At 45.7% G+C, this 12,411-nt stretch overlaps 1 protein-coding gene across 2 annotated transcripts in view; it reads left to right on the forward strand.

Moving 5' to 3' along the window:
- Igsf5 (immunoglobulin superfamily member 5) overlaps nt 1–2,684 on the forward strand; it is a 39,732-nt gene extending 37,048 nt beyond the window's left edge. For both annotated transcript variants that reach the window (XM_050162117.1, XM_050162118.1), the window contains one exon: nt 1,919–2,684. In XM_050162117.1, coding sequence (XP_050018074.1) covers nt 1,919–2,014 — 96 coding nt within the window. In that variant the 3' untranslated portion in view covers nt 2,015–2,684. The remainder of the gene's footprint in view (nt 1–1,918) is intronic.
- Nucleotides 2,685–12,411: the final 9,727 nt, after the last annotated feature.

The following is a 12,411-nucleotide window of genomic DNA, read 5'->3' on the forward strand; positions in this document are numbered from 1 at the left end:
TACATGCTGAATATGTGTGGAGCCTATAGAAACCTGTCTGGTACCCTGGGATCTCAGTGCGGCACACCCCAGAAGCACTTGGTGTACTTGTGCAAGCTCTTGGGGCTCTTCCAGACCATCTAGACAAAATCAGGCCTAAGAACCAGTCTTTTCAAATGTTCCCAAATGGTATGCATGGGGACAGTGTTTTTGTAGACACGGGCCTGTTTCTAAGGCAGTGCCCACTCTGAGTTCCAAGAGGCTTCCCAAACTGTGCCTGGTGTGCCCACTGTGGTGAGCTTCTTACATCATAGGAAGAGCTTGAGATGTTTCTAGGGTGCTGTGATCAGCACCAAGTGTAAGGTTACGAGGCTCACACACCCCGCCTACTGTGGCAGCATTTTTTTTTTTTGTCTTCGGTGTTTTAGATGCATCCTAAGACAGGCCACATTCAATATAGGTGGAAGGCTTCAGACCTCAGCTCAGGCATTAAATGTCTAGGAAAGTTAGCAGGAAAAAAGATAGATTGTCAAAATGGGTACATGCCAAGTGTGACCGCTCTTCATTGCTGGCTTCTGTCTCAATAGAGTGTGCGATTAGGGTATGGAAAAGGCCATTGATTACTAGAAAAGAGCATGCTGGGTAATAGAGAGAGCTCAGGTGTAACATGGTAGACACATCTTAGGACAGAACTCATAAGGATTTAATTTTTTTTTTTTTTTTTTGCTATGAATCACAACCAGCTCATTGGACAAGTGAACTCTTTCCATTTTGGTCTAAAACTATGGACTTTAAGAATGTTTTATACTTAGATGAATATTTAACACAAATGGCCATCCTTCCTTCTTCTCTTCTGGGGCCTTCGCTTGCTGTCAGTCAATTTTTCTGGTTGTTTTTAGCAATTCCATCTCTTTACCATTCAGTTTTCGAGGGCATATGAATGTTTCATAACCTGGCTTGTGCCTTGGCCGCTAATCCATTCCTCCTGTTGAGATAAACAGAAATAAACTGTGATAAATTTAGAAAGTGGCAGTACATTTGTGCAACCCAGCAGCGCAAACAGAAGCAAACAACTGCAAAAAACCCTAGCACTCCCAGCAGAAGGCGCCCTCCAGAGAGACCCTGGCGTAGACAGCTCCATCCGCCAAGCAGGCTTCCTTTCCTTATTGGAAGCCTGTAACCGAAAGCCACAAGACTTTTCCCACAGACCCACCACGTTCCACTGCCGCTGAATAATTCATCCTGCCCCCCTGCATTATTTAAGATATTCGATATGCTTGCCGTGCCCTGCAGTCTGAACTGCGGCTCTCGGGGCTGGCAGGGAAAACGGGTTGCACGCAACCTCTTTGCTTTTGAGACAGGGTCTCCCCGTGTGGCTCAGGCTAATTTGAACTCATGTCTCAGTCTCCCTGGGGCTAGTCTTACCAGCACACGATAAGCTTGTGTCACTGGCCTTGTGGAGGAGCCCAGGTTAATTTGGGAAGTTTCTGAATGAGAAACCAGCACCACACAATGCCGCAGGAGACATGGAGTGGCAAATTTCCAGTCAGGGCTTCTGTTTTGCTTTCGCTCTTTTAGAAGGAATGTGTGTTATTTGAAGATGTCCACAAATGTCTTATATTTTAAAAGGAGAGAAAGGAAGGAAAAAAAAAAAAAAACCCTACCAGGTAAAGCAAGAACTTCCATGGGAAAATTAGCAAACAAAACAAACAGCAAATCTTTGCATCTGTGATATCGTTTGTTAAAAGTGGGTCTTGGATTATAGGAATGAGCTTGCTCTTGGGCTTGGAAAGCACTAGAGCGTGTGTTGCTGGAGGAAAAGGAGGAGAGGGTGTGTCTTTATACAGTTGTTCATCTCTGCTCCCTCATGCTGCTCAGGTGAGCACCGAGCCGCAGGCCCAGCCAGTGAGCACACTGACCTTTCTGCCTTTGTTATCAGGAACCTAAAACACGCCAGCCCAGCCCAGCGAGTCATCCACGGGTTTCCTTTGACGTCGCCAGTCCTCGGAAGGTCAGAAATGCAACGTTGGTGTGAAGACTTCTCATGGCTGTACTTTGTGTACACCCACCAAGTTGATACCGTCTTCCTCTCCATCCTGAGACTGGGCCTTAACTTTGCCAAAGAGGCCACCTTGGAGTCACCGAAGCTAATGCTTTATCGTGAAAGGAGGAGTCCGTTTTCCTCATACCAAGAAGAATTTGATTTTGAAATGTTTCATGGTTTTGGTGAATTCCTTAAAGTGACTGGGCAAAACCTGAGGGTCTGTCATGGAGATGTTCCTCATGGATTGACACTCCTGCTTGGTATCCCAACAAAAGGCAGACAGGACTGGATTCTGCCATGACTTTCAAAATGTTTTTGTTGTCCTATATCATGGTAATATGCTATTTATGTGTGTTTTATAGCTAGGGGCATTGCTGTATATTGTCACTGAACCGAGAGCATAACAATTAGATTCAACTGGATCTTTCTAGGTGGACTGGCACTTCAGAGCTCAGCGGGTTAAGCAAAAGGAGAAGCAATGCCAGGTGCATGTGCAGACGACAGTCAATCCTGGAGGCCCTCTTATCCTTGTCCCCATGTCTGTGGGTGAGTTAGGGGTGGACTCTGCCTGACAGGGCACAACGCTTGCATGATCCAAGCATCATGGGAGAACTGGAAAGAGATATCTATTTAATAAACAAAGAGAAAACAAAACACCTTATACTATCTTTTTCTATTGTTGTGTTTTTAATTTATTGATGGGGGAGTCTTCTGTTTTGTGTTAATTTCATTGGTTAAATAAAGAGACTGCCTTGGCCCTTTAATAGGACAGAAAATTAGGTAGGCGGAATAGACTAAACAGAATGCTGGGAGAAAGAAGCCGAGTCAGGCGGTCGCCATGATTCTCCCACTCCAGGCAGACGCAGGTTAAGATCTTTCCTCGTAAGCCAGCTCGTGGTGCTACAATTTATTCTTTGAGAATTTCATAAAAGCAAACAATGCATTTTGATCCATTCTGTGATCTCAACACCTCCTCCAATTTCTCCCAGACCCCAACACCTACCACCCCACAGCTTCATGTCCTCTTCTTTTCCAATCAGTGCTACCACATGTGAATGGGTATGAGCAACCTACCAGGGGCCACAGCACATAAGAAAATAAAAAGATTGTCTTCCTCCCTGTAAATGGAGATTGCTAGTTTGTTCCCAGCTGCCCAGACCTGAATCACACAGAAACTATTTTAATTGCAACACTGCTTGGCCAACAGCTTAAGTGTATTTCTATCTAGTTCTTATATCTTAAATTAACCCATTTCTATTAATCTGTGTATCACCACGAGGCTGTGGCTTACTGGAAAGTTTCTGGCAGTATTGTTCTCCTTCAACAGCTACATGGCTTCTCTCTGACTCCGCCTACTTTCTCTCTATATCTCTGTTCGGATTTCCCACCTGGCTTTACTCTGCTCAGCCATTGGCTGAAACAGCTTCTTTATTAATAAATGGTAATAAAACATATTCACAGCATACAGAGGGATTCCACATCACTCCCCCAGCAGCTATCCGCTGCTCCTCAGTTTATGGGTGGGGACTTGTGAGCCTCTCCTGCTCTGTCCTAGTTGCGGTTACTACTGCTGTGATGAAATACCTTGACCAAAGCAACTTGGGGAGGAAAGGGTTTATTTTGCTTACACTTTCATATCACAGTTCATCATCAAAGGAGTCTAGATAAGAACTCAAACAGGGCAGGAATCTGGAGGCAGGAGCTGATGCAGAGTCATGGAAGGATGTTGCTTATTGGCTTGATTTTGCTCATCCTGCTTTCTTACGGAACCCAGGACCACCAGCCCAGGGATGGCACCACCTGCAACGGGCTGGGCCCTCCCACACCAATCCTCAACTAAGAAAATGCCCTACAGGCTTGTCTACGGTCTGATCTTATGGAGACACTTTCTTAGCTAAGATTTCTTTCTCTCGGAAATGACTATGGTTTGTGTTAAGTGGACATGAAACTATCCAGCACACGCCATGCTGAGATGTTGACTGACTTGGTCTTGCACAGGCAGGCGTTGGCTGCTATGACTTCTTGAGTGCAGTGGTCCTGTGGTGTCCAGAAGACATTGCTTTTTACAGTCCTCCCTGACCTCTGGCTCCTACAGTCTCTGCCCCCTTTTCTGTAATGGTTCCTGAGCCTTGGTCGGAGAGGGGCTGATACAAATGTCCATTTAGGGCTGAGGCCTCCACAGTCACTTATGCCCTGCACTTTGACCCATTGTCCACTGTGTCCACTGCATGAGGAAGTGTCTCTTGCAGGCTGATCATTGGTGCTGCTGCTATTATTATTATTAATATATGTGTATGTGTGTATTTTGCCTGCATTAATGTATTGCACCAGTGTTCACATTGCCCATATATGCTAGAAGAAGACATTGGGTCCTCTGGAACTGGAATTAAAAATGGCTGTTAGCTACCCTGTGGATGCTGGGAATTGAACGTGGGTCCTTTGAAACAAAAGTCAGTGCTTTTAAACATTGGCCATCTCTGCATCTCTGGTACAGAGATTTGGGTGATAATCCAAAAAGTCATAGTACTTAAAAATGAAGTTGTTTCCAAGAAGGAGGTCAGGAGACCTCACCCGCAAATGGCTCAACATCTCCTGGGTCTTCTCATCCTGTATAAAACCAACGTGGATGCTAGGATCCAGGATGAAATTTCTGCCCTTTCCAAATCCCTTCTACACCTAAGTTTGCTCAGTGAATTTCACTTCCCGCAGCTGGTGCACTCACATTTAACCTAGAAGCATGGCCGTTATTATCTCAAGCTCTAGACTGGTTAGTTCAGGTTTCTCTGTGGTTAGCAGTTAATTAATCTCATGTTTAACTATGTTACTGCTAAGGTAGAGTTTGGCTTTTTGCATATGTCAAGGCTATTTCTGTGAAGCCCAAACAAATGCTTATTCACCCCAGATAGCAAGCCTATGACAGCCCAAGGTATGGATACCATTAAAGTCCAACTTGTTGAACCGTAAGTTTTACTGGGGATACTTACAGTAGCAGAAACCACTCAAAGGCAGCTATATCACAAAAGCCCACCTCCAGTGTAGGTGACAGACCACACATCTGGAAACCTGGGGCACGCTGTACAACCTGCAGACAGCTCAACAGGTTGTAAAGTCCCTTCCAGGCCTCTCAGTTGGTCTTGTCTGAGAAGACTGGTGGAAGTCTTTACTGCTCATGTACTCGTGGGAAGGAGGGACCTAGTGAGTGAGGCTGATTTCAGGGACTCCTTGGGACTGTTTTGAGTTATTTACTGCCTGTCTTAAAAGCTTCCCCGCAGGATGGAATGCTTCACCCTTAACTGCTACCCAACCTTAGGTTCCAGCCAATTCTGCGGAACTGTTAAACAAAACATCAAGATGCATCCCTTGTCACTCAGAACTCCTACAGACTCACATAGCACTACTTAAAACTTAAGTTATTTAAACTAAATAGAATTCAGGATCTTTCCCCTCGAGTATACCAACACGTTGCAAATGCCCAGGAGTCACTCATGGCCAGGGGCTACTGTGTGTATTCAGTCAGATGACAGGTTTTCACTGTTGAAGAGAACTCTGTTGGACAGTACTCATCTTCAGAGAGCGACTCGGGGATGACCTTGACATGTCATGGGCTCTTTCACACAAACACAATCTGTGTTTTCCTCGGCGTGAAAGCCTGCAGTCGACCTGTTTCTATTTATTGATTCTGCAAACCCCAAGGCAGCTCTCAGCTCAACATGGTGTTTTGCTGATGTGGTAAAAGCGTCTTTCACTTTGCAGTGCAGACAGCTGAGGCAGGCTCAGGAGGCTGGGGTGTGAGGAGGCGATCGGCAAATGACAAGGACAAGGTTGTTTATCCAGAATATAGATGAGGGCCTTTGGTGAGAGATGCCTGATGAGGTTGCAAACATAGATAATAAACACGTACCCCTCAAAACCTTGAGCCATCAAACCCTGGCTATAGAAATGTTTGACTTCCTGACTGATTTTGAACTTGACTGCTCATGTCTGATTTTTTTAGGATCTTCTCTTGTTGATTTAGAGCAGGACTGAACTGGTGGTGACAATACCCTGAGGATAACTGGGAAGCATTTCCTCTGCTCCATGTGGCTCTGACTTCAGCAAATCATTAGGGAGGTGAAGGTTGCCTTGCATGTTCCTAACAATCAGAGGGCATCAAAAGTGAATGGGGGCCATGACCAATAAGAGTCACATCATCAATATCTTGCCCTCGGCCCTGAAGTGTTTAGGACACCTTGGAGAGGAACTGTCTATCCTGTTTGGAGATGGAAAATCCCATTTGTGAAACAGTTGGAAGCTGAAGAGTTTAGAAAGAAAAGAAAGGGGAAGACGGCAAGGGGAAGATGGCAAGCGAAGGCTCAGGAAGATGGAGCAAGCCAAAGGCCTTCCTTGGGAAGGGGCTCCAGTGGCCTTGGAGCACGCACACAGACTGAGAAGGCCGGAGAGGACTAGCTGTGGTAAAGTTGGCTAGACCCGTATAGAGCAGATCCCATAGTTTTTGTGGCCTTAAGTGGAGGAACACAGCCAAGCCTAGGAACCTGCCCTGAACTAGCCTTGGCCAGAAGGCAGATGCCCTGTGAGCTCATTGATAAGTTAGTCTCTGGGAGGGACTGAGCTGGGTAAGGTAGTGTGTAAAGGGTGTGGATGGACAGGGGGAATGTTCTGGAAGCAGAAATCAGGAAATAGTGAGTGCATTTGTGAAGTCAGAAGGAAATACAGTCTTCCCAGCAGCTCCATGGCTCACTCCCCCTCCCCCACCTAGACTAGGACACTTATCACCCGGATGCTCCAGGAATGCACCTTCCTCGGCTGAGTAGTTCAGGCCCTTTGGTACCCATGTCCACATCAACAGGACAAGGAGACAGAGTGATGAGCCTCTGAGGTTCCTCCTCACTGTCACAGGATGCAGGAATTTTGTCATTAGTCCGTTAGTCAATTGTCAGGAGCACCTTGGCCCGAAGGGCAGAATTCTCATTAACGGGTGTGTGACCCGAATACCCAAATGAAAGGTCAGGGCGGGCGGAGGATGCTTTCTTGGGTGTATGCGAGCTGGCGCGGAAGCATACACGGCTGGTAGCTTGGTTCTAATCTACTTTTGGAACAAAGTGGCGTTGGCGGCCCTGTGCGGAAGCTTCATTCTGTCCGGTGAGTGTAGTACTTTGATTCCTGATTGGCCCCATTTGGCTTCCTTCATTAGTCACAGAGATGTTCATGCAGACAGGCCAGCAAGCCAGTGCGGGCACCTATCCTATGCTCACCCAGCGTGGCCCGGTGGTTGGAACTGAAGCGCCTAGCACCCTCAGCCTGAAGCAGGGGTTGGGGGTGTTTCTGCAGGCCGCACATGTTTGATTCCTCCCAGCACAGCCTGGAATCCTTGGGCAGGGACTGACAACCGTGTTTGTGGTGTCTGGTGGCAGACTGAGTTTTAAGCAGCCCCCAGTGTCTGTCTTGTGACGCTGGGAGCATAGACCACTTCTAAAACTGCAGTGGGATTGTTTCCCATTAGGGCCCGAGGCAGATCCTGAGAATGATCACCCAGCCAGTGACCTCAGGCCGACAGATTAGAGGTTGGTGTCCCACCTCCTGATAATGCTGGGTAAGGCACCCGCCAGTAAATCTGAGGGGAATGTAGCCCAGAAGGCGTTGATTCTATGTCTCTCTGGGAACCTAAAGAATGCACATGTTTTATAGGATAACTTCATTTGCAGCTGGGTAACGCTTTTCAGTTTCATGGATAATAAAGTCTGAGGTACGCTGCATGCATGTGTGAATATGTGAGTGTCTATACAAGAGTACATATTTGATAGATGTGTTAATTGCATGGATATGTATTGTATGTATTTGTGTCTACATACATGTGTGTACTTGTATGAATATAAGACTATACACGTATATGGTATGTGTGTACTTTTGTGTGTTAGTGTGTGTGTTATATAATTTTGTGTACATGTGGACTCCAGTTTAACACCCCAGCTTCAAGTCTAAATTCTCTTTCTGTCCACCATTGATAAGAGGTCCCTCTCTACATACTGGGATGGCAGCTGGCCAGGGACTTCTCTTTTCTTCCATTGTAGTTCTTGGTCGGTGACATTTTCCTGTTCCTCTGACATACTTCTTGCACAGTTACTCACGAGTACACCCTCCACCCAGTGGCCTTTAATTCCTCTGATGGTTAAAAAAATTACTTTTACTTTTTGTGTATGAGTGTTTTGCCTGAATGTATGTATATGCACCACATGCAAACCTGGTGCCCTTGGAAGCCTGTTGGATTCCCTACCACTGAGGTATAGAAGGTTGAGAGCCACCAAGTGGCTTCAGGAAACTGAGCCTAGGTCCTCTGGAAGAGCAGTAAATTCTGTCAATGCTGAATGTTCTCTCGAGCCCCCTCCTATAGACTTCACTCCAATCGCTCAAGCCATTCTGCCTGTCTGACAAGACGCTCACCTTCCCTGTGCCCTCCTAACTCCTGGCTTAAGCATCTCAGTTGTGTTAATATCACCATAAGCATCTCCTCCCTAGAGGTGGGTTGCTCAATGTGGCATGAATACAATGCTGGACAATTATGTGTTCAGTGTCTGTTTTCCAAATCAGTTCCCTGCAGGTAGACAGACTTGACTCCTTACCTGCCTGTCCTGGCCTGTTCTGATGCTGCTTGCATTGGGACAGGCACCTTCTGCCAGTTAATGCAAAAGCTAGGAGGCAGGCGAACATGTGTTTTCTTTCTAGGCTGTTTTAGGAATCCCTGTGCGTGCTCAGGGGTGGTTACCCACACTCACTGGCTTCTTAGCCACCAAAGCCTCTCAAACCAGGGGGCAGACAGGGCTAAGTGTGATCATTGTGATATGTTATTGTAGGGTCGGAGCACTCCTTTTTGGAGTCAGGAGGCCCACAGAAGTATATTGCGGAGGAAGCTGGGAGAGAAGTGACTGAGCCTGGGGGTATCTTACTGTGTGACCTGTGAGGTGGTGTTTGAACATCTGAGACACATACTCATGTGAGCAGAGGTCTGGCTCATCTCCACATGCATCCAAGATTACTTACTTGGTTTATTTCCTTCCTTCTCCCCTCCTTCCCTCCCTTCTATTCTTGTCTAGAACTATGACACTAAAAACACTCCATGTACTAGGCAAGACTGGACCTCTGAGATAAGTCACCTATCTCTTCTGTACTTTCCATTATTTGTTTTTCTTTAAAGATTTATTTTATTATTTATTTGTCCATATGTATGCATGTCTGTGTGTGGTATCCATACATGTGCAATGGATACCTATAGAGGCCAGAAAAGGATATCAGATCCTTTGGAACTGGAGTCATAGGTGACTGTGAGCTGCCCAATAAAGTAGCTGGGATCCAAACTCAGGTCCTCTGCAAGAACAGCAAGTGCATTAATCTCCAAGTCATCTCTTCAGCCCCTTTGATTTTTAGTTTGATAAGCAGTCTCACTAAGTCACTCAGTGGCCTTGAGCTCACACAATAACCCAGATAAGGCTTCAACTTACAATCTTCCTGCCCTAGCCTTCGAGGGGCCAGGACCGCAAGCTTGTACTGCTAGACCTGACAGATTTCTCAATGATTATCATGTGCTAGGATTCCACGTTGCTTGGAAGGAAGCTTCTGATGCCCCACAATACCTGGAAATACTGCAAACTCTTCCTATGTCCCCCAAACATCACAAAGGCAATAAGCTTATTTATAACCATAAATACCTCACTGTGTATACAAGTGTAGAATGTCACAGTGTAAGAGACGTTGAATTGCCTATGAATGCAATTACATTAAAAAAAAAAAACTTGGGGGTTGGGAATTGCGTTTGGCTTCGTTAGGAGCCTCAGCAAGAGCTGTTGGGCCCTTTTGGTAAACTGCAGCTAACGGAAGTCAGGCTGAGTATCTCTGGGATCTCCTTGGGATATCTGCCGACTCTCTTCTATTCCCTGCCTTTGACTAGATGACAGCTTTTTTTCATAAATAATTGTAAAAACATTGCTGTGTCTTTTCTTTATAAATTTGCTTCTCTGTCATCTGTGGACATGGGGGATTTGCTTCTCCTCTGTCATTGAAATACTTGTGAAGCTATCTGCCACAGCTCAACACTAGCATCCACCCGATGACTGAGAATCATGAATTTGTATCTGTAAACCTATCAGGGATTCTGAGTACTCGCCCTTGCTCTTGTCATGCGTCAGGAAACACAGAGGTGATTAAAGAAAAACAAGTGAAACCCTAGCCAAACCAGAAATGCTTTCAAAATGTACAGAAATTCACACTCAAGTCCTATAAATATTTTCCAAGTATTGAGTATGTATCTCACGATCCAAGACACATGACTTAAGTGTCTGCTGGTGACATGATCCGCACTATTTTAGAAAGCAGTGAAAATCGTCAATAAAATATGTTTCCGTCTTGCAAGTCCACGAATACTGCAAGTGAAGGTTATATAAAAATTAAAAATTAATAGCAGAGGAGCGAGGAATAGCATGCTCTACAAAATGCTCCTTAAGCCACCCTGCCTGTGACATTGTGTACAGCATCCTGGACGCACTGTGCTCAGAAAAAGCCAACCACAGTATCCACCATCAGGTGATTGGCTTGCATAACTCTTGACTCTTGGGGTACAGTCTCTCTGGCACCTCAGAAGCATCACCCTGATTAAAACTGACATGTTTCAGTACCATTGTTCAGTGAGCTTCCATGAAAGCTTCAAGGTTGCCAAAAGGCCTCTTTGTCAGAGCTTCCTTTGGGACATAAAACATAATATTCCTGTCTGTGTATAATTTCCAAGTTGTTGGTTTTGTTGGTGTTTTAAGCTTGGCTGTAGTTTATAGTCACATCTCATTGAACTTACATTTGTAATGATCTGTCCTGTCTCTTTAAGAGACAAGCCACGCCCACTCTCTCCCCAGCCTGAGACAAGCTGATTTTTCAGCTTTCCATCTCCCTCTCCAAGAGGCAGCTTCTGCCTCTCTCCACTTCTTTCTCTCTCTCTCTCTCTCTCTCTCTCTCTCTCTCTCTCTCTCTCTCTCTTTCTCTCTGCTCTTCTCTCCTTCTCCTCGCTCTTCCCTTCTATAACCCACTAAATAAATATCCATCCTCACTCTGTATGGCATGTCTATCCATGTCTCTGTCTCTTGCCCACCTCCGTTTGTCTTCCTGCCCAGGACTACGTTGGGAGACCTGTGGTGTGGTCTTGTGGCATTCCCATCTTTCTGTCTTTCCTTGTGGTCTTGTACACTGTCCCTACCTGGGACTGGCTGCTTTTGGGACCCCCTGCCCACAGCCTGCTGCCACATGGCCTGCTGCCTGCCACTGCTTAGGGACCTGCAGCATTTCTGCCCCTGCAGCCACAAGGGATCCTGCAGCATTTTTTAATTTTTCCATTTCAGCATTTAGGGGCCAGATTGACCTGTAGCTTCTCTGGTCTGTGGACTATAGACTTTTCAAATACCCTCTATAGTTAGCCTGTGTGTAGGCTGGGCCTTTTAAAGATATTAGTGAAACTTATTAGAGATTCAGAATTGTCACTTGACGTTAGTTACCTCATGACCCAATGTCCTGATTATGTGACCCAGTGGTAGCTAAATTGATGGGGTAACGGTGTGAGTTTCTTCTCCTTCACAGAAGGTTAATCCAGGAAGTAAGCACTCAGGGTAGGGAAAGTGAGGAGGAAAGGTGACATGAGTGTGTGTGTGTTATTAAGAGCTGTTGCTGTAGATGGCATGAGCTCAAGTCCAATGGTACTTAAAATAAAAATGTGCGGTGTTTTTCATTTACCTCCCTCAGGACACATAGGAGCAGGCACAGTGGAGACCTGAAAATGCAAAATCTCATTCTCTGCCCTGGAAAATATACAACTCCTAACTTGAAGGTCCCAAGCACATGATGGTAAGAGCATGAGCTAGATAGAGTTGGCCATGGTGCAGACTCCCAAGTTTTCATTTTATCATTAAAATAAACCCAATGGCAGTTTTCTGGGTAGGATCTTGAAATAAATCAGGAATTTATGTCATATAAAAGTCTAAAATGCAGAACAGATAGAGGCAGGACCCTGTATGATGGAGAGCTTTTAAGAAGAAGGCCGAGTAGCAACACTGTGGGTGGGGCAATGAGACTGCTCTGGGGAGGTGTGGTGATTTGAATTTGAATGGCCCCCATAGGTTCATGTATTTGAATGCTTAGTCATCAGGAACTTACACTACTTAGAAGGATTTGGAGGTGTGACCCTGTTGGAGAAAGTGTGTCATTATGGGTGGGCTTTGTGGTTTCCAGGGCCCAAGCCAGGTCCAGTGGCTCTCTCTTCCTGCTTCCTGTGGGTCTGGATGTAGAACTCTCAGCTACTGCTCCAGCCAATGACTGCCAGCACATACCATGTGTTCCTGCCATAGCAATAATGGACTTAG

This window comes from Alexandromys fortis, unplaced genomic scaffold, assembly GCF_014885135.2.
Source record: "Alexandromys fortis isolate MF-2015 unplaced genomic scaffold, M_Fortis_MF-2015_v1.1 scaffold_128, whole genome shotgun sequence".
In the NCBI taxonomy this organism is placed as follows: Eukaryota; Metazoa; Chordata; class Mammalia; order Rodentia; family Cricetidae; genus Alexandromys; species Alexandromys fortis.